Raw genomic sequence first — 22,340 nt, 5'->3', positions numbered from 1 at the left:
GAGTCCCCACTTCCCCGCCCCCACCCCTCTGTGATTGATGAGAAATCAGAAGGCTTTGGCTGGCTACGAGGCTCAGGGCAAAGCCTGGTGCCCTTGGTTTGATCCCTGGAACTCACATGGTGGTAGGAAAGGACTGGTTATCTGCAAGTTGTCTTCTGACCTCTGCTCATGCACACACACACACACTCGCACACAGTAAATGTTAGTAAAAAAATGAAAACAACTGTAACAAAAGGCTTGTGTTGGAAGTACCCAAGGAGGTGTTAAGAGGCTAGGTTCCTGGGACTGTAATTACAGATGTGAGCCCCCATGTGGGCGCTGGGAATTAAGCTTGGGTCCTCTGGAAGGGTAGCCAGTGCTCTTAACCACTTTTATCACCTTTTGGGGTCCCATGTTAGTCGGCTTTGTATCAGTTTAAGAGGATAGAAATTCTTCCCTCATAATATTACCATTAAGAAGCAAAGGGGATTCTCTTCCAAACGTTTGCAAAGATCTTGGGTTGAGACTATTTTATCAGCGCTATTCTCTGAGCCCGAGTCCTATGAATTCTCTCAGAGCTGAGCGCTGCAGCTCGGCTTCTTTTCCGGTACGGTGCGCACCATGCTTAGCCTCTTTTGTACATTTCCTTTTGTTGTTCTTCATGCAGCTACCGCCCAGTGGTCTCTAAGTCACTATGTAGCTGAGGGTGGCTCCTGCTCGCCCCAGCTGCGTGCTTCCCCTGCCGTCATTACAGGCGTGTACCAGCCTAACTAGTTCACGTGGACCTGGGGGTCGGACTCTGGGCTCCAGGAATGCTGGCAGGCCCTCCAGCAATGCAGTTACAGCCTCAGCATCTTTCCTTTTGGTTGCTGTTTTTGGGTAGCCCTGTCTGCCCTAGAACTCAGTATGTGGGCCAGGCTGGCCTAGAACCCACATCGATCCGTGAGTGCTGGGAGCAAAGGTGTGCGCAGCTGCGCCTGCTTCACCCTCTTCCTTTGCAAGGGGCCTCAATGGTCCCTTCACAAGTAGACGGTGAAGGTGAAGTTTACTTTGCAGAATGGAAATTCTGCTTTCATGCTTTGTAACAGATAGCTATATACCCAACATTAACCTTTCCATGACAAACTTATTTTTCTGGAGGAGGGGGTTGTTCCTGACAGGATTTCTCTGTTTCACTCATTGGCTGTTCTGGAACTCACTCTGTAGATCAGGCTGTCCTTGAACTCACAGAGATCCACCTGCCTCTGCCTCCCAAGCGCAGGGATTTCAGGCTTGTGCCACCACTGCCTAGAGGGACAAACTTAAGCAATGGGTTACACAGAACAGCTCCTGTGTGAAGGCCAAGAGGTGTAGAGCAGTTCAAGACAAATATTGTTAGTTCTCATGAGGTGACAATACCGGAGAGAAATAAGTTCAGTTTGTGGTCACCCTGCGCCCCCCATCAGGTTCCAGTCAAGGCAGCGTGGGAGTGGAGCTGCTCAGCTGGTGGCGGGCTGGAATCAGGGAAAGGAAGGCCCCAGGCAGGTGTACCCTACCTCCACTCTCTACTTCCCTTCAGGGAGGTTCCCCTTCACAGACTCAGCAGCGACATCCGCCGGGGGATGGCGGCCTCTTGAGCCAGCTACTCAGCCACCAGCTGGGGACCTCCATGTGTCACATCCAGTCACAATACACCACAGGTTTCACTGGGGTTGCGACAGTAATGTGTATCTGCTTTTTGCACAGCAGTACCTCACTGAAGCAACATTTGACTACCCAGAACTTCCAGCTGGGCAGTGGTGGCGCACACCTTTGATCCCAGCACTCAGGAGACAGAGGCAGGTGGATCTCTGAGTTCGAGGCCAGCCTGGTCTACAGAGCGAGTTCTGGGACAGCAAGGGCTACACAGGGAAACCCTGCCTCAAAAAAAGCAAACAAACAGGAAGTCAGAGGACAATTTATTGGAGTAGTCCTTGCTGACCTGAACTTGCTATGTAGACAAGGCTAGCCTTGAACTCACAGAATCTGCCTGCTCCTACCTCGAGTACTGGGGTTAAAAAGATGGGCTATCACCCCTGGCCTCCCCTTTAATAATTATAAGCACATCTGTAACTGTTACTTTTCCTCTCATGCCCAGTTCCTGAAATAACTCTTCTGAGACTTTATTATTTATAAATAAATGCCTAGGCCATAAGCTTTGGCTCATTCCTTGACTAGCTCATAACTTACATTACCCGCTTATTCTATTCTATGTGTGTCCATCTTCCTCAGAGTCCAGGGCAAATCTCCAGCTTCTGATTCTATCCCAGAGTTAATTTCTCTCTTCTGGAACGCCCACCTCCTATGTCCTGCCTCAGCTAATAGCTAATAGGCCATCAGCTCTTTATTGACAGGTGATGGTTCCATGCAGCACACAAGAGATGCTCTCTCCACACATCTATGAAATACTTGCCGTGTGCCAGCATTTTGCTTTGTAACTTGGGTTCGGGATGAAACCTGAGTCAGGTGCCAGACTCTTGCTCAGTACGCTGGTGTCTGGCAGAATGCAGAGCAAAGGATAGGTACAGACCATACAAATCAAGAGTCGGCAAACTATGGATCACAGCGCCCTCTAGGAAGACAACCCCAAACCACAGCAGAAATGCTCTTGAGAACCAAAGCCAAGTTGTGAATCTGTGAGAAAAACTGGCCATCTTTCCTGAATTGAAATATTTCAAAACATACGCACATTAGAGAAAATTAGCTTTATTTATGTGATATAGAAAAGTTGATTGCAGTGTTAGAGTTTGCCAAATGTTTTCCCACTCTGATGCTTTACGAGAATATTCACATACAAACATAATAAAATAGAGTCCATCACACAGCTCCTGCTCTAGTCAGTCTTACTCTTCTGACCACGTCTCTACCTCTGCAGTTTGTAAATTTTAACAGGAAGCTGCATCACTTTGACATAGTGATCAATTCACACAGTATAACACTGAAGTGGAGGGAAATGATTGTAAATACAGCCAAAAATATTTTCAACCAGTATGACTTTATCATTATATATTTGTATATTAAAATACATTCTTTGTAAAAAAACATATGTGAATTCACTCAAGTTCTAAATTTGTTGTACTAAATTTGACATTCATATAATCCCATGCAGATATAGACATGAGCTATACTAAGCTCTCAATATAAATGATTTCCACAAATAAAAACCAACAAAATGGAACAGAGGTAACAGAAAACCCATCTGAGAAACAGTGGGATGGCGACGTTCTGTTCTCCACAAGAGCGTTCTGTGTGAACTCAGCACAGACTCACTTCAAAGATGCAGCCATGCCCTACGAGAGGGCACACAGCCTCTAGCCACATAGTGGGGCTGAAGCTGTCTGTCCTGTTGTACGCTGGATAATTCTAGATCTGGTTCTTAAAGAGCGTGCCAACCACTTCTTTACTGTTGGCGTTATTATTATTAGTTAGTTAATTAATTTATTTTTTGAGAACAGGCTTATCATGTAGTCCTAACTGGTCTGGAACTTGCTGTGTAGGCCAGCCTGGCACCAAATTTTGATGATCATCCTTCCTCAGGTTTCTGAGTGCCCCCTTCCCTTCCCTAACCACTTGTGCTGCTTGAGAAATGCACCAAAGTTTGGTACCACTGCTCAACAGGGCAGGACTTGTCACCAAGTCCCGGGATACAGTTGGTAATGCCAATACTCTCTACCGAAGTGCCGCCTGTTGGCGCTGGGCATGCGCCGCTGCAGGGCGGCCCCTCATTTCCAGAGCAGCAGGCTGCTTAGTTTGTCTTTGGCACTTCCTTAACATGCCTGGCAAGAAGTCTCTGACAGATACATGTTCTTTGTTAATGGAAACAAAACAAAACCAAAATTGCGAAGAATGTTAAGTTTTCTGTCACTCCTGAAACTGGAACAACTGACAGGATTTCCAAGTGCACTTGTCTCTGTTCTCTGTCGTCTCCAAGGAAGGAGACCATCAAGTGTTACATTAAGGTGCTCAGTGTTCCGGAAGAGCAGCATCACAGGAAGTTAGTCTTTAAGCGGATGCTGGAGCTCCTCCCCAGGTTCTTGGCATGTTTAGAAGGTGGCTTCACTCTGACGCTTTCCTGATTGCCTTTTACAGCGGCCTCCAGCCGGGCTTTCAGGGCTGGGGAAGAAGCCATGACACTCTTAAACACGGAGGAGTAGCGAGGCCCGATCTGCATGAGATTTTGCAAAGCAAAGTCATGCAGACTTCTCATTACAGAAGAGGCAGATCCGAGCGCGTTCTCATCCAGGAGGAAGGAAATGAGGACTGGCAGAAGGCAGGCCACCAGCTGAGCACCTAGGGGCGAGGAAGGGCAAAGTTCAGGGAGGGAATGAGCCCAGGGAAACTCTTCACTTGGGCAAAAATCAACCTCATCTTTTCTCACACTGTATTTCCAGTGTGAGAATTGGGGATTAACATCATACCCACTTAATCGCTCCCTCCTCGTGTGTGCGTGTGCGCAAATTTGTATGTGTGTGCTGGGGGCAGGGCCCGCCACGTAGGCTAGCTACAAGGAAACACCAGGGATCATGTTTCTGACTCTGGGGTTATAAGCATTACTGCCATACCACACAGCTTTGTGTGTTTTTAAGGACTAGCCTGACCCCAAATTCTCTGCGGATGACATTAAAACTTCTCCTGCATGCTGGGACGACAGGGTTCTGATGATTGACCTTAGGCCCTCATGCTTGAAAGGCAAGGTATTTATTAACTGAGCTCTCTCTCCAATCCTCTTTTTCTTTTGTGCTTTTAAGGACAGGGTCTCTCTGTGTAATTGCCCTGGCCGGCCTTGAACTCACAGAGATGCCTATGTCTCCCCGGTGCTGGGATCACAGGTGTGTGCCACCGTGACCATCCCTCTTTTTGTTTTAAGAGTGTTTTAGGAGTGATCCATGGCCCAGGTGGGACTCAAATCATGGCCACAGCAGGAGTGTCCACAGCAAGAGTGCTGGAATTACAGAAGTGTGCCATCACCCCTGGCACTCTTTTTTGATAAACCCTTAGGCTCAAGACAGCCTGCTGCCCCAGGCACTTGAGAAACTAGACTTTTGCAGATATGCACCGTGGCCTCTCATAATGGCCTTCTGATGCAGTGAAACAGATGCAGTACGACTATAGACAATGGAGAGAGAGGACTCAGAGCTGACACTCACGGTGCTGGTCTTCGGCAACGGTGACCAAAGTTTCCAAGAGCTTTATTCCTTCTTGACAGAGCTGCAGCTCAGTAGCATCTTCAGGTTTTCTCTTGTCTATTTCCTGCAGTTTCTCCACAATAGAAGACGCTAAAGAATAAATGTACGGGTAGGAAATGGCCGGATTTGGATACTGAAAAATGGAATGTAGGAGCTGATAGGTCTTCATTTGTACCTAATCAGGTAAGATAAGAACAAACTGTAAATTTACAAAGTTCTTGGAACTTGAAAACTCTGAGCTCAAAGTAGCACAGATTTTATATTTATTCCAGTTTTCTTTAGCTCTCGAAGTCCTAGCACCAACAGGTACTAAATACAAACAGTGGCTACGACAGTGCGGAGTGGCACAGGGAACTCTGTACATGGGGAAGGCCAGTTTTCCCTCTAGCCCATTCTTCTCTTGGGTGTCCCTCTATAACATGTAAAACTAGCAGCAACATTAAAAACAAACCCCCAAAACAAAACAAAAAAATAGAGAGAATTTGAAACTTTTTGTTTTCAGAAAATGTTTTACAGCAAAGTTGTACACATTTGATGTCATGTCAAGGTCTAAAGGTTTTAAGGACTATCTGTCCACACTAAAAAGACGCCATCACTCGTCACAGCCACCACTTGAAGCCTACTCCACAACTTGGGCAGGCAGCCAATGACAAACTAGACAAAGGATAAAGGAAAACAAGTACACATCTCCTCCATGTATCATCTCTTTAAACTGTATTAGCACTTTAAGCATTAGTATTTTCCTTTGAAAATTTGGCCCCTCCATCTTTGGAGTAAGAAATGTTTCTGAGTATGGGCTCCAACTCATTTTGTAACACATGAAATCAGACATCTAGTCCACTCTACTATTCCTTATTTTATTTAATATTGTTATTATTATTATTTGGTTGAGACAGGGTTTCTCTGTGTAGCCTTGGCTGTCCTGGACTCACTTTGTAGACCAGGCTGGCCTCTAACTCACAGAGATCCTCCTGCCTCTCACCATGCCCAGCTCCTTATCTTATGTTTTTAACAAAAATCTACAAGTTATCATAAAAATACCTTGTACTATTGCGTTTTCAATGAAAAATGCCTTTTCAATGATTTTGTTTTTAATTATGTATATGTGTATGTGTGTGCCTTTGTGTGTTGATATGGGCACAAGACCATGGAGGCCAGAAAAGGGCATCAGACCTGGAGTTGGAATTCCACGTGTCTATAAACTATCCACTGTGAGTGCTGGAAACTGAACTCTGGTCCTCTGGAAGGGTAGGAAGTGCTATTAACTGCTGGGCCATCTTTCCAGTTCCTTGTTTTTTGTTTTTTTTTTTTTTTGACAGTTTTCACTATGTAGTCCTCGTTGGCTTAAAACACCCTGTACGGATGGGACTGGACTTGGAGTCATGGGCATTTCTCCTACCTCTGCATGCCCAGCGATGGGATTACAGATGTAGCCACCGCTCCTGGCGAGTCACACCAACTTTAAGATGCCCACATTTAAGAATTTAATATTGTTTTGTCTTTCTGTTTTTGGAGACAGAGTCTCATGTAGCTTAGCTGGCTTTAGTCTTGTTTCTGATCTTTGCCTCTACCCCCTAGAGCTGGGATTATAAACCTAAAATACCATGCTAGATTTGTATAGAGCTGGGCATCAAATCCAGGGCCTGTGTACACTAGGCATGCACTCTGCCTACTGAACCACAAATCCAGTCCCTGGATACTTTTTGTTGGAGGAAGCAAAATCACAAAGTAGACCAGTGTAGTACTACAATCTTAAGATTCCTGCTGCAAACAGCTGTCTGCTAAGAGACATTTACCACAGGGTCCTGGCTCTCCAGGGCAGCTTTAAATTTCTCAACGCAGCGCTTCTGAAGGCAGGGGAGGGTTGTCACTTCCGGACTGGTAGACAAAATAAATACTGTGACGGCAGTGAGCAGACTGACTTCATCAAGTTCTTGATGCGCGCCATCAACTAAAGAGAAACGACTGTCAGGAAGGTCCTATTTACTGCTTCATATCTCTGGGGGAGGCTGTCTTTCCACGCTTAGCACCACTTTTTTTCCCTACAGACAAACTGACTCTTAAGAGTCCCAGAGGGCACTTGGATGGTGGTGGTGCACGCCTGTGTGCTCAAAGTCGCAAATGTGCGCTAATCCATCCCACCACACACACCACTGAAAGGCTTGAATCTTGTACGTACCAGGCAAGAACTCCACACTGAGCTCCGCCCATTTCCAAGGCGATATTCTAATTACACATTTTAATAGCTATGGAAAGCCAGTAATTTGGCCAGGTGGTGGCAGTGCATGCCTTTAATCTCGGCACTTGAGAGGCAGAGGCAGGTAGATCTCTAAGTTCTGAGTTCAAAGCTACCTGGTCTACAGGGAGATCCAGGACGGCCAAGGCTACACAGAGAAACTCTGTCTCAAAAAATAAACAAACAAAAATCTCCAGGATGTCACCTAGCCTAGGTGGCCTCCAACTTGCTGTGTGGCTGCTGATGACCTTTCCTTGCCTGCAGCTCCGGAGTGCTGGGCTTACAGACTGGACCTCCATGCCAAATGTATGCAGCACTAGGGACAGAGCCAGGGCTCTGTGTTACACAAGTACTCTATCAGCTATGACCTATCCACTAAATGGCTATTACTTATAAACAAATGACATGCATAAATAGTAGCATCAGTTGTATCAATTCAGTAACACATGTGCCAGCAGCCCTCTTACGCAATGAGAATATAACTTCTCTATAAAGTGAGGGTCAAAAAAAGAATTTTGGGTCAGCTAGTAACAAGGTCCATGCTTATAAAAACATTAAGAACAACAAAACAACAAGCCTGCAATCTCAGCACCTGGGAGGCTGGGCAGAGGAATCTGGAATTCAAAGCTGTCCTCTGCATCAAAGTCAGCCTGGGGACCCCACCTCAGGAAAAAAAAAATTCAAAACACCATAGCCAGTGACCCAGGATAACTGACACTGGGTGGGTGGAGAGTCTTGAGGTCTGTCACCTGACAGAGGAGATGCAGTCAAAGAGCATTTTCAGGCTGAGTGGTATCTATCAGACATTTTCAGGCTGAGATGATACATGGGTAACCACGTAAAGCACACGGCAGTGCCCTGGCTGCTCTGTACTGAGTAGACATTTAACCAGCAGCAGCATTTTATGCACAAGACACAGAAATCTGCTCATTTGCCCAAGCCACACCAAGTCAGTAAAGCAGACAGTGTGACTCCAGAGAACACCCGGCATCCAGGGGCTCCCCTGCCTCCTCCCCATCAAAGCTGGTTTCAGTTATTCAGGGCAACCTGGAACTGCACCACACTTAAGGTAGTTTAGGAAAAAGATTTTTAAAATTTCATTAGGATAAATGTTTCCTGGGTTCTCTTCCAATTTCTCCTAAAACTCCTCTACTGCTATCTGTCTGTCTCTCCGTCCGTCCATCTATCCGTCCGTCCGTCCGTCTCTCTGTCTGTCGAGGATGGATGAGAAGTCTGCTTAGCAGCAGGTGCCTGCTGAGGCCCATGCAGTAGAGAACAGGCCCCTTGTCAACAGCTGTCTGAGTGAGTCATCAAGTCAGCCCTCTTGATGTAGCCTTGGCCAATGACCTAGTAGTAACTTCATGAGAGGCTACGTGCTGGGTCTCAGGACTAATAGGTAAGAATGTTTTTCTGTTTTGAGTCCATGAGGTTTCTACTGCCAAATGCTGGAATGACAGCGAGCATCAGGCCCAGCTGGGAGGCAAACTGTTACTTTGCAAACATTTTACCTTTTATGATCAGCTCTTTTTTTTTTTTTTTTTTTAGATTTATTTATTAATTATTTATATAGCATCCTGCTTGCATGTGTGTGTACACCAGAAGAGGGCACTAGATCCCAGTATAGATGGTTGTGAGCCACTGTGTGGTTGCTGGGAATTGAACTCAGGACCTCTGGAAGAGCAGCCAGTGCTCTTAACCTCTGAGCCATTTCCCAGCCCTAGGATCAGCTCTTATTAATCTATGTTAACAGTTCATCTAACGTTTATGTCCCGGCTTGATATACAACTGAGACCACTTTGTGTCCGGGAGGAAATAAAGTTTGTTATGACGGAGAGCGTAACAATAATACGCTTCCCTCTTCACCTCTTCGTCTTCACTTTATGTTGGCAGAAAGGAACACATTTAAATGTGCTGTAAGTTTATTCAAAAAGTGCTGTAATTATAATTCCAACTCTACCTGTTCTCTCCCTCCCCCTCTCTGTATCTCTGTCTCTGTTCCCCACCCCCACCCCCGAGACAGGGTTTCTCTGTGTAGCCCTGGCTGTTCTGGAACTCAGAGATCAGCCTGCCTTTGCCTCCTGAGTGCTGGGACTAAAGGTGTGCACCACCACGCCTGGCCTCCTTTTCTCTCTTAAATATGGACTTGCACTAGAGGGTTATCTTTGGAAATAAAACCTTCTTGCCAGGCATAATGGCATGGACCTGTAATGCCAGCATGAGAAAGCAGGGTTATTCCGAGTTCAGAGCAATCCTCAGCTACACAAGGAGATTCTGTTTGTCTCAGGGAATAAAACAGCAATACCTTGACCCTATCAGTACTGACTCTGCTGTCTGTCTCTCTGGGAGGAGCACATCTGTACTTCTGTCTTTAGTTCTCATCTGTACCAAAGCACTCCTTGCTCGACACTCTACTATGATTCTTTTCTTATTTTTCTTTTTGGTTTCTCTGTATAGTCCTGGCACTCACTCTGTAGTCCAGGCTGACCTTGAACTCAGAGACTTGCCTGCCCCTGCCTCCTGAGTGCTGGGACTAAAGGCTTACATCACCACCCCTCTTTCTTTAGGAACTTAGGCTTCTGTGATTGCATTCTTTTGAGTCTCTTCCCATCTTGATTTTGGTCCTCTTCCTGTTGCACAAACTCAAATTGAGTGAAGCATGCCAATTATGAGTAGAACAAAGATAGGGATAACATAGAATGTATCTGAATACTTCACATACTGCTGAATACACAATACAGTCTTTTCTAGGTGAGATACCAAATGTGATCAGCTGAATGGCTTAGCCTAAAACACAGACGCAGAAACAAAATACCATGCCTCTCACTGTAGAGCCTCCTGACCGTCTTACTGACCCGGACTCCAGCAGTCAAGCACAGTTGCTAGCGCACTTTGGAGGAGGCTGGTCCAAGCTTTGTGGCTCTTTTCTGCTCGGGCCATGGGGGAAGTTAAGATGCCTTTCAGCGCTTGCAGGGAAGCTGTGACAGGTGAGGATAACTGGCCCCCAGGCAACTTCACAGCAGTTTCTCTGAGGACTCCAATCACAAGGTACAATACAGTAGGGAGAATTGAGATGCTTCCTGCAAGATAGAATTGGAACTGAATTTCAGCAAGTATGCTTTCTAAAGTCATCAAGGAGGGCTGGAGAGAGCTCATCACTTAAGAGCACTTGTTCTCTTACAAAGAACTTGGGTTCAATCCCAGCACCCACATGGTGGCTCACAACTGACCATAACTACAGTTTCAGAAGATGTAATGCACACTTCTGACCCGTGAAAACCAGGAATGCACATGGTACATATACATACGTTCTGGCAAAACACACATACATATAACATGAAATAAACAGAGCGGAAAAAGTTAAGAGTTTAAGGAGTTAAACAGTGTTAGCGGCCTGCAGTATTTGCTGTCACTTCTCCATACCTCAGGGCACACGGCTCAGTACTCCTACACATGTGCTGGGAGCCCATTCTCTATCAACTCATCTTTTCTAAAACTCCACCCACAGAGAACATCCTAGAGTATTTCCCATAAATTATAACCACTGAGAATTCAGTAACTCAATTAAGTTTTTCTTTGAAAAAAACAAAACAAAACAAAACTCCAGTCTGCCACCGGCTTGAGGGTTGCCCGTTAGTCCAGACTGGGTAGCCAGCAAGCCTCAAGCCTTGTCTGACTTCCTACTCCAGGGCCTACAAGTGCGCCACCATGCCCAACCTTTTAAATGTGGTTCTCGGGATCCAGCTTAGGTCCTCGTGCTTGCAAGGCAATCCACTTACCACCTGAGCCACTTCCCCGTCAGTCAATTAGGTTTTGTTTTTTTGAGACAAGGTTTTTCTGACAAGTAGGATTTTTACAGTTGGATCAAATTCTGATAATTATAACTGAAAATGTTACTTTGCTTGTTATTGCTTAGTGCCAAGCTTTTGATAGTTACCTATTTTTTTTTTTAAGATGAGGTCTCAGTATGTATTACAGCCCTTGCTGTCCGAGAACTCACTGTGTATACCAGGCTAGCCTCAAACTCACAGAGATGTCTGCCTCTGCTTCCCAAGTCTTGGGCTTAACACTGTGTCCCACCGTGCCCAGCTAAGCCTTTCCTATCTTATTTGCTTCAGTTTATTCCGTTCTTGCTGCTTCTGAGGCAGGATCTCACGTGTATCCAGGCTGGGCCTGAGCCCGAGATTCTTCCGCCGCAGACTCTGGTGTGCTAGCCTGAGAGGCGTGCCCCGCTCTGTGCAGCCCTCGAGTCACACCAACGTGTACAATCCAGTGTCTAAGTGATGGAGTTCTTATTACTATTCAATTTACTTAGAATATTTTTAAATATCTTTTGTTTCTCTTGGTAGATATAAGTACGTTCTACCACTGAGCTATTTCCCTGGGCTTTTTTTCCCCTTTACCTTTAGTTTTATTTTTGAGATAGGGTTTCACTAAATTATCCAGGTTGGACTGGAACTCATGATATAGCCTGGGAAAAATCTCAACCTTGCCATATATCCCTGCCTCAAAATCCTGAATAGCTAGGACTACAGCTACATATTACAACACTCAGGTTGAAAATTTTTCACTTACTTTTGTTTGTATGTCTAGTATATGTGAGCGTCTGTGAGTTCAGGTTGACACTGGGTGTCTTCCTCTATTGCAATCCACTTTATTTAAATATAGATATATATTACTTAACTCTTGAATTTATTTTATAGTCAATTCTTTTCCAAGGAATTTGCAGAAAACCGCTTATGACAATGTAGTAAAAGTCTTCATGGAGGGGCTGGAGAGAGGGCTCAGTAGTTACAAGCACTTGCTGCTTCTCCAGAGGACCTGAGTTCAGTTCTCAGTACTCACATTAGGAGACGCACACTTGCCTGGAACTCCAGCTCCAGGGGTCTGACACCTTTGGCCACAGATATGATTAAAAATAAATCTTCATCCTGAGTGAGCTATCCCAGAAGCAGAAAGACACACACGGTATATACTCACTCATATAGACATATAATAAAGGATAAACCTACTAAAATCTGTACACCTAAAGAAACTAATCAAGAGGGAGGACTCTGGCTAAAATGCTCAATCCCCACTCCGAAAGGCAAAGAGGATGGACACCAGAAGAAGAAGAAAACAGGAAACAAGTTAGGAGCCTCACACAGAGGGCCTTTGAAAGGCTCTGCCCTGCAGACTATCAAAACAGATGTTGAGATTTATGGCCAAACTTTGGGCAGAATGCAGGGAATCTTATGAAAGAAGTGGGAAATAATAGTAAGAGCTGGAGAGGACAGGAGGTCCACAAGGAGAGCAACAGAACCAAAAAATTTAAGCACAGGGGTTTCCTGAGACTCATACTCCAACCAAGTACCATGCATGGAGATAACCTAGAACCCCTGCACAGATGTAGCCCATGGCAGTTAGTTTAGTGTCCAAGTGGGTTCCATTGTAATGGGAACAGGGACTGCTTCTGACATGAACTGATTGGCCTGCTTTGATCATCTCCCCCTGAAGGGGGAGCAGCCTTACCAGGGCACAGAGGAAGACAATGCAGCCACTCCTGATGAGACCTAACAGACTAGGATCAGAAGGAAGGAAAAGAAACCCTCCCCTACCAGTGGACTTGGGGAGGGGAGTGTGTGGAGAAGGGGGAGAAAGGGAGGGATTGGAAGGGGAGGAGGGAGGGAACTAGAGGGGGTATACAAAGTAAATAAAGTATAATTAAAAAAAAAAATAAAAATAAACTTAGAAAAAGTTTTCACGGAGCCAGGTATGACGGTGTATACATATGTTGGGGAATGCATATGATCTCAAAATCTGGGAGGCTGGGGCAGGAGATCTCTAGTTGGTGGCCATTTTGGGCTACAAAGTAAGAGCTGTCAAAACAAGCAAGCAAGCAAACAAACAAACAAACAAACACAAAACAACAAGCAACATCAACTAATTTAATATTAGTGTGGAAACCACGCCTAGTGCCATGGGGCACTTGAGTCTGAGGTAGCAGAATCATTCTGTAGCCTGAGCTCAAGGCAAAGTTCAAGACCAGCATGACTCCTGTTTCAAAAAAAAGAAGGGAAGGTGGAGTGGGTATGGGCATATAGCTCAATGGTCAGATACCTGCCTCAAAACTACGAAGCCCTAGAGTATCAGAAAACAACATCAACAAATGTGAGAAGACTAAACCAGCAATTTAATTTTCCTGGCTATCACCTAGTAAGACTAATAAGAAATCTTTCCTATTTGTTTGTTTTGTGTAGGGATGCCCACACGGGAGTTGGGCAGGTTGGCAGCGGACAACTTGCTGGAATGAGCTCTCTCTTCCTACCTTGTTGCTTCTGAGATTGAATTCTGGTTCTCAGGCCTGGTGGAAGGTACCATGTGAGAGATTTTAAAATCTTTTTGGTGTGTGTGGTATGTACAGGTGTGTGTACAGGAGTGTGTGGCGTTCAGAAGGCAACACTGGCTGTCTTCCTATTGCTCCACCCTATTTTCCCAGACAGTGCCTCACGGAACCTGGAGCTCACTAGCCGCCGGCTGGCTGCCTCACGAGCTCTGCCTGCTTCGCCTTCCCTCCACTCAGCACAGGTGCTCACTGCCATGCTCAGCTTAGCGCAGTTCCGGGCATTTAAACCCAGGTATCACGCCTGCACTGCAGGCACTTCACTGACTGACCCATCTTCTCAGCTCCTGTGCTAGATTTCATACAGAATACCCAGTTTAATTGGAAATAAGATACATCACACACACATGTATATTTTCACATACATTAATGGTTACATGGAATGTATTTACATGATGGAGAAAGCTACAGATCTTCAGATAGAAACTCATGAGCAGGTTCCCAGGGAAACATTTTCTGATAAGGTGAGACTGGTGTTGAACTTTGAAGGAAAAAAAAACAAAACATTTAAAAGTGCAGTGTTTGCTGTAGAAGCCTAGAACCATAACAAAAGCTTGAGACAGTGGGGAACATCTGTGTCCTAGCATTCCTAAGGCGAGATGGGAGGAACAGTTGCCTGGAAGCTTGCAGATCAGCTACCCACAGGATGTACTACCAGTCAGACACAAGAGACACTGCCTCCAAACAAAGAGGAAGAACCAACTCCCAAAAGTTGTTATCTGACCAACATACACGTGGTGGCAGAGTGGGGCTCCCGACCACAGTCAGGTCATTTAAGCTCACAGAAAGCATGAAAAACTGCAAACAACAGGACTAATAGGAAGCCTTCTGGGATGCAATGGATTCAGCGGAGCCTACAGAGAGCCCTGAGAGCCATTTGAGAGAACTGAATGAGCCAGGCACTGGTGGCGCATGCTTTTAATCCCAGCACCCAGGGAGGCAGATGCAATCGGAGTGCTGTGAGTTTGAGGCCAGCCTGGTCTACAATGTGAGTTCAGGACAGCTACACAGAGAAACCCTGTCTCAAAACAAACAAACAAACAAACAAACAAACAAACAACTGAACGGATTTGTCTGCAACAGAACAGGGCATCATGAAAAATTTGTCATGGCAGAATCAGAACTATTCATCCAATATTGCACACTGAGAAAATGTCCAAGCACTACTATTTGATTTAAATACTGCTAGCTAGAGACAATACTTTAAAGAGATGGTCAGGGCACACTCTCACATTTTCCAAACCTAGGTTCATGCCTAGAACTGGAATAAGGAAGCCAATCACAGACAGTGTGTTCATCTATGATATTTGCTGCCTGTGATTTTTATTTTCACTTCTTTGGTGGAATGACTGTAAAACTAGTCTCATAGGATTATAAAAGTTACATGGCTCTGCAGTCATGTAATGGGAAAATGACCAGCAACTAGCCCCTTTCTCCCCTCCAGGGCGGTGGTTCTCAACCTGTAGGTTGTGGCCCCATTAGGGGTTGTATATAAGACATTTACATCACGATTCATAACTGTATGAAAATTACAGTTATGAAGTAAAAAGAAAATAATTTTATGGGTAGTAGTTACTACAGCATGAGGAGCTGTATGAAAGGCCGCACGCAGCGTGAGGAAGGCTGGGAACCTGCTCTGGGGTTACCTGCACTGCACAGCGTACCTTCAGGAGAGCACACTGCAGGAAGCTCAGCAAGGATGACCAAGGCAGCTGCGACCAGCCCACTCCCCTCCTCTGACAGGGTCTGCGGCTGGGAAGCCTTCACTCTAGGGCCGCCTGTCAGCTTAGGGTTTAGTTCTGGGAGTTGTCTGACGAGGATGCAGACACACAGTTCCAGGGTTGCAAAGACCAAAGACTTCCCAGGCACGAGTCCTCCTGTGTCCTTTCCTTCGCCAAACTCTGGCAGGGTTTCCTTTTCAGAGGCTCCATCGTCAACTAAAAGACAGAGGGAACAGCACTTAAGAAATAGATGCTGCTTGCTTGGCTTCAAGCAGATGGCAATTTAGTTCACTTCTGGTACAGGCAACGCATTTAGTCTAAAGTCTTAGGTGTGAAAAGCTAAAGAAAAGTGCAGTTCTCAAGTTAAAGTGCTGCCTTTACTCTAACTTCTCATGACAGTGGATTAAAAAAAAACTCTTGTAATCTTTTCAGCCTTAAAATAGTGTTGGATTAAACTTGTCTCTGCTGTTATAAATGAGGACCTGACAGCAGTGGCTCCAACAGTGACTCTGTCATCTTACAAGCTGATCAGCGGTCCCAGCACCCACATGGTGGCTCTCAATCATCTGTAATGTGAACTGATGCCCTCTCCTGGGTGCAGGCATACATGCAGAGAGAGTTCTCACACACATAAACAAAACAAAAAGAATCTGCATGCTTGCCTCACACCGCCTCCCTCTGCATGTCTGCTTTCTGTACACATTTCACTTTGCCCTAGTTACACAGTGTTGGGCCTGAACAGCTCTGCGGAGCAGGACTGCTAAGCACACCGATGCTGCACTGTATCACAGCATTTGGTGGTCTGGTGCTCGCCAAGTAGGCAGCAGTATTTATTTCCAGAACTGGAATAAAAACAGATGCTTACTATGTCATTAACAGCTAATATTCACCTTCTGCACTTCTTCTTTTTTCTTTCACGTGTTCTTGAGCTGCACAGATAATCTGCCTTACCACTTCAAGTGAAGCCAGCTGAATGACAGGTGACTCTCTGGTCAAAATTACTCGGTGTAGTACATTCAGCAATTCAATACCCAAGCCCTGTCAGAAAACAAGGAGTGGACACTATTGGAAATTACACTTCTTTGGGTGTGTTTGTGTGTGTAAAAATAACAATGTTAAAAACTATGACAAAATTCAGAAAGAGAAAATTAAAGAAATTCTTTTTAAAAATAAGTTTATTGCCAGAGCAATAAAGGTACAGCAACAATTCTTCTGCAGGCTCTGAGACAGTCAGTCTTCTGTAGCCCTGCCTGGCCTTGAACTCCTGATCATCCTGCCTCTGTCCCTAACTTCTTAACTTCTTCCAGTGTCTCCTCTACCCTTGAACCTAGGCCACACTCCCCATCCACCTTGCCCAACTGTGTCTGCATTTTATTGGTCAAACAGAGAGGCAAAGTTTATGATGCCATTTGGGGTATATGGGTGTCTGCTTGTATTAAGCAGGCCTCAGGGAGGAAAACCATTAACAGAGGATAAACAGCACCAGCCTAATCCCCAACAGTCCCACAGGCTGGGATTTCAGGTGTGCATTACCATGCCTGGCTTGTAACATTCCAACCAAGTTCAGAACGTTTCTTAAAGACACGATACTACGACAAAAGATCACTTTCATTCATGTCTGAAATGATATTAGAGACACAGCCAAAGACTAACATGTACAATTCCAAGATTAATACTAAGGTTTTCTTGTAATAATAAAGAATGGAGGAGAAGTGATACTAAAGTAGATCTTTAAACTACCCTGGGGAGGAGGCTGGAGAGATGGCTCAGTAGTTAAGAACACTAGCTACTCTTGCAAAAGTCCTGGGTTCAACTCCTAGCACCCACCCGGCAGCTTACAATTGTCTATAACTCCAGTTCTATGGATTCTGACACCTTCATACCAATGCACAGAGAATAAAACTGAATAAATTATTTGAAAAAAGATATTTAGTGATACCCTGTCTTGCAAAAAAAAAAAAAAAAAAAAAACAACCCTCAAAACAAAAAATTATGACAACATTTTATAATTTAATCATGTTCAATTCAACTCAGATAAAAACCTAACTCTTGCTTTAAGCTAATTAATAATAGTACTAATTAAGTAAGAGCTTAGGAAATCATAGTACCCATTTACCTTAAAACCCGTCAATGATGATAAGACAAATGGGATGTGTTGCTAAGGGTGCCTGCCTAACCTATTTACTTTTGAGACAGGCTACAGGAGGTGCTGCGTGCAGCAGCCAGACTGAAGACTAGGAAGAGAGCCCAGACAGGGGAATATTTTGTAACGGATATCAATCACATTGTCTCTTGGGGGCAATGCCATAAAAGACAAGGATGAGTGCACAGTTTGGGGTTCACAGAAACAGAAGGAACCAATGGCTACTGTGCTGAGCAAGGCCACACAGGCCCTTCCCTCACTGTAGAAGGCACAGTGCATGGCTGCAGGATGGCTTGCTCCTGGGTTCCCAAATGCCTGTGACATCTCAGGACTGGCTGAGCTGCTCTGTCTTTTTCTTTTGTGATATCTGATCAGTTCTATTCACTGTAGTAACTTGAAGACATTTCTGTTCTTTGAAGCCTACTCAAAACACAATACATCACCTGATCACTGCCAATTCTAGATCTGGGCCACGGCGTATCGAGAAGGGCCTGCAGTGCAAGCAAGCAAGCGGTAATGCTCTCCATGGTTGCATCTGCGCGGAGGGAACACAGGAACTCGACACTGATTCCTGGGAAACCAAAAAGAGTACTTCCTTAAGTCTGTAGTTCAGACGGTTAGATGAGTCTACCGTGATAAGACACACACCTACTCAGCAAAGACAGACTAGTAAAAACAGTAGTTTTAGGTTGTATGTGTATATGGAGTGTGACAGGCTCAAGGAGTCAAGGCTGGCCTTGAACTTGTGTTGGATCCTATTTTGTTTTTTATTTCCCCCAAAGATAGGGTTTCTCTGTGTGGCCCTGGCTGTCCTGAACTCGCTTTGTAGACCAGGCTGGTCTCGAACTCTGAGATCCGCCTGCCTGCCTCTGCCTCCCAGTGCTGAGATTAAGGGCGTGCACCAACACGATCCAGCTTTTTTTGAAATTAAAAATAATTTTAGGTGCTGAAGAGATGGCTCAGGTGGCTAACGAACACTTGCTGTTCTTCCGGAGGACCTGGGTTGGATTCCCAGCTCACAACTGACTATAAATAACTCCAGCTTCAGGGGAGCTGACCCCTGGCTTCTGTGGGCATAAAGCATAAAGTGGGGAGCAGATACACTTATAAGCAAAACACCATACACATAGATTAAAATAATAACTTTAAAGTAAAAAAATTGTGGGTTTTGGATCCTTAGAGTAGAAGGTACAGGTGATTGTGTGCCACCTGGTGTCATGCTGGGACCTGAGCTCACGTCCTCTGGAAGAGCATAACAACAATTCTTAACCTCGAAGCCACCTCTCTAGCCTCCCGATTTTCTTAAAAAAAAATCACTGGGCATACATTATTGAAACCTGCAACTGTTGGGAACAACCCACTAAAAACATGTCAGCATAGTCCTCTCTATGTATTTTTAATGTATACACAGAGAAATTCAGAACGTTTGTAGAAGCACACTCATCTTTTAATAAACATAAGTGGCTAGAGAGATAGCTCAGTGGTTAACTGCACATACAACTCTTTCAGAGGACCTGAGTTCTGTTCTCAGCGCCCAACTGGCAGCTCACAGCTGCTGGTAACTCCAGTTCCAGGGGCCCCAAAGCCACCTTCTGGCTGAGTGGGTACCTGTATGCATACACACATACAAAGCAGAACAGGTAACACACATAAAACAAACCAAACAAAACTCTATGGAACCGGATGGTGGCATATTTCTGCAGTCGCAGACTGCGGGTGAAGCAGGAATTCCAGGCCAGCCAGGGCTACATACTAAGATCCTGACCACCCCCTTTTCCCACCAACCAAAAATTTTGTAGAAAGACAGGGACTAAATGTTTTTTCTGATTTCTGTAATTTATCAACTTGATACTGAAGCCAACTATAATAGGATTCTAGACTTGCAATTTGTAATTTTATAAAATACACACACTACCCAGTTTCACAAATGCTGTCGCTAAGCATCAGCAAAGCATATGGTGGAGGAGGCAGCAAGGCACACCTCAAGGACAACCCATCAGCCCTGGAAGCTCTTGCTCACCTAGAATCAGATGGAACCTGTCCATGTAGACATCTTCGGGTGACTTCACTGTGGCCCCAGACGACGAGCCCTGACACATGGAAGTTGGAGTTACAGGCCTGGAGAGATTGGCAGCTCCTTCGTCGGGGTCAGCAAAGCCTGTGCTAGTGAGCCACAGTGCTGCAGCATGGAGGATGAGTGCCCAGGAGCTGTGGTAATGCAGCTTTGCCTTCTCGCTGGTCTCGGCTGTGTAGAAAGCGCCACCTACCGAAGAGGAGGCCGAAGAGGAAGCCGTCAGCAGGAACTGCAGACACACTATCCAGTGTCCTTTCTCTTTCACTGGTACAGATCGCTGCTAACCAGGTTCGGAAAGTGCATTTGTAACCCCTTCCAGGCAGTCCCCCGGTGGAGGCCTGTGCTTTCTGACTTTTATCAGCACAGGCGAGCTCTGCCATCTTGGGCTTGACCTTCTGCTCCTTCTCCACAGTCTGTCTGTCTGGATCTCACCTTACCTCAGCCACATTCTGGACATGTGTTCATGTTGCTCTGCTGTCAGTACCCCGTTACTAATGTTTGAGTTCTCCAGGGAGTATAGCTGTTGGGTCATAGGGTTAATTTATAGGTAACTTTCTATGAATCTGAAGGCAAAGCCAGGTTTGGTGGTACATGTCTACAATCTCTGACTGTGGAGAGGGAAGATCTGGAGTTCAAGGCCAATCTCAGCTAAAAAGGGAGCTTAGGCCACCTTGGGCTACATGGAACCAAGTCTGAGAAACAAGAGAAAAGGGAATGGTAGAATGCTGTCCATATGTCCATAGGTCGAAGTTCAATTCTACATATTTGCTTTCTCTGTCTCTCCCTTTCATCTTTCACAGAAAGAAAAAACAAAACTCAAAAAAAGCACTTGCCATGCACCTACACTCAGATGTCCACAAGCTTTAGGATATAATTCGGATCCCCCAACCTATGTGAGATTGGATATGTGGCTCATTGCAAGCATATTTAAAACATGGGACAATCTGGGAACAGGAACAGGTTTCCAGGCAACCATCAGTCCAATTGGCCCATCCCAGGTACACAGCAAAGCATAAGGTGTGACTACACAGACTCTTCTTCAAAGTGTGTGTGACCATGAGGGTGGGTGCTACAGCGCAGAGGTCTAGAATCTATGCGCTCTCTGACGGCACAGACACCAGCAGGCCATCAAGTACGCAAGACATCTCCCCTAAGGCTGGGAAGAGTCGGGGCAATCATTCCGGGAAATCTGGATAGGTCTGCCTCTACAGCAAAAGGTAAAAGAGGTCTGCCTCCACAGACAGCAAAAAGCTCACCAGGTCATCAACAAAATCCTCCTCCAGTCTTCGGGGGTGGGGGGAGGGAAGGGACAGGTGTTTATCTCCTTCACCGAGAAGGAGAGGCCCCTGCATGCGTAACATCCCAGGCTCAGTGCTTCTCTGAATACAAGCATTCCTGTGCCCCTAACACCAGGCTCCTAAGGGGAAAACAGGAGGCCCAGGCACGAAGACAGAATTCCCAGTACCGTAGGTCAGTCTGCCAGGAGAGACACTGGCTCAAATGGGGTGGAAGGTGAGCAATGTGCAAACACCTGAGGTTGTACTCTACCTGAACACATGTGCCACGGCACACACTCATACAGACATACACACAAGTTAACAAAAAACAACCAGGAAAAAAAACTTGGAAAGCTAATCCCTTTTTTCTTAGAAGTTTTATTTGTTTATTTATTGATTTTTATGTGTGTGTGGGAGCATGGAAAGACCATTTTCAGGTGTCTATTAGAAACCCCAGAAAGGTTAGATTAGGATATCTATAGAAGAGGCAATTTAAATGCTATAAACATAGAAGCAAAGACTCAAATATAAATTTAAAATAACTATTTTCTACTGTCTAGATTGGAAAAAAATTAAACAATATATTAAGTTGGAAAGGTGAGAAGCAACAAATGTGCTGGTGGACACGTGATACTAGAGCTCCCCTGGAGAGGCAGGCGGCAATGCCTGCCTGTAAGGCCGATGACTGTGGCCTAGGGAGTTAACTAGGGAGTTAACGATTTCTCATTGTCTGCACTAACGCACAGAAACTGTCCTGGGGGAAACTGTGTCAGCTGACCATCACAAACTACAGGAGAAATCTTGAAATAGAAGTTAATATCACTCTAGGAATTAACAACTTATTTTTACCTCCTTACCTTCAACAGGAAGTTGGGAGGCAAATTCTGCAGGCAAAGTTAAGAGAGCAAAATCCTGAAGTGCAGCAAGCCAGAGTCTGCTCAGTGTGCCCAGGTCTGTGCAGACTAAGTCAAGAAGGCCACCAGGCGCAGGGGACGTGCTTCTCACACTGTCTTCTGGATTAACAGCAGTCTTCAAGGTTTGTCTGTGGTTCTTATGTCTTTGTACAGCAACTATGTAGACCTGTTAAACGTTTACAAGTAGAAGAAAAATCTTGTGTCAGACGCTTTCCTCAAGACACAGGCTTGCCTTTGAGAATAACCAACTTGAAACGCTTTGTGGTATCTAGAAGGAATGTGGGGCTGGGTAGATGGCTCTGCCGTTACGAGCACATGCTGCTCTACCAGAGAACCCAAGTTCAATACCCAGACATTACATTAGGTCTCTCAGCACTGCCGAGGACTCTAGTGGGGTGGAGTGAGGAAGCAGT

The 22,340-nt window shown here is 45.3% G+C and overlaps 1 protein-coding gene across 5 annotated transcripts in view; it reads right to left on the bottom strand.

Moving 5' to 3' along the window:
* Positions 1-2,683: 2,683 nt before the first annotated feature.
* The window catches only part of Heatr5a (HEAT repeat containing 5A), a 101,959-nt gene continuing 82,302 nt past the window's right edge, over positions 2,684-22,340 (bottom strand). For all 5 annotated transcript variants that reach the window (XM_055608540.1, XM_055608542.1, XM_055608543.1 and 2 more), the window contains 9 exons: positions 21,871-22,093; positions 19,683-19,925; positions 18,106-18,233; positions 16,410-16,557; positions 15,463-15,735; positions 10,272-10,496; positions 6,980-7,134; positions 5,145-5,358; positions 2,684-4,287 (listed from right to left, as the gene is read on the bottom strand). In XM_055608540.1, the coding sequence (XP_055464515.1) occupies positions 3,983-4,287; positions 5,145-5,358; positions 6,980-7,134; positions 10,272-10,496; positions 15,463-15,735; positions 16,410-16,557; positions 18,106-18,233; positions 19,683-19,925; positions 21,871-22,093 (1,914 nt within the window). In that variant the 3' untranslated portion in view covers positions 2,684-3,982. The remainder of the gene's footprint in view (positions 4,288-5,144; positions 5,359-6,979; positions 7,135-10,271; positions 10,497-15,462; positions 15,736-16,409; positions 16,558-18,105; positions 18,234-19,682; positions 19,926-21,870; positions 22,094-22,340) is intronic.

Source organism: Psammomys obesus, unplaced genomic scaffold (genome assembly GCF_907164565.1).
Source record: "Psammomys obesus unplaced genomic scaffold, mPsaObe1.curated_primary_1811, whole genome shotgun sequence".
Lineage (NCBI taxonomy): Eukaryota > Metazoa > Chordata > Mammalia > Rodentia > Muridae > Psammomys > Psammomys obesus.
This window is presented reverse-complemented; position numbering and strand designations above follow the sequence as displayed.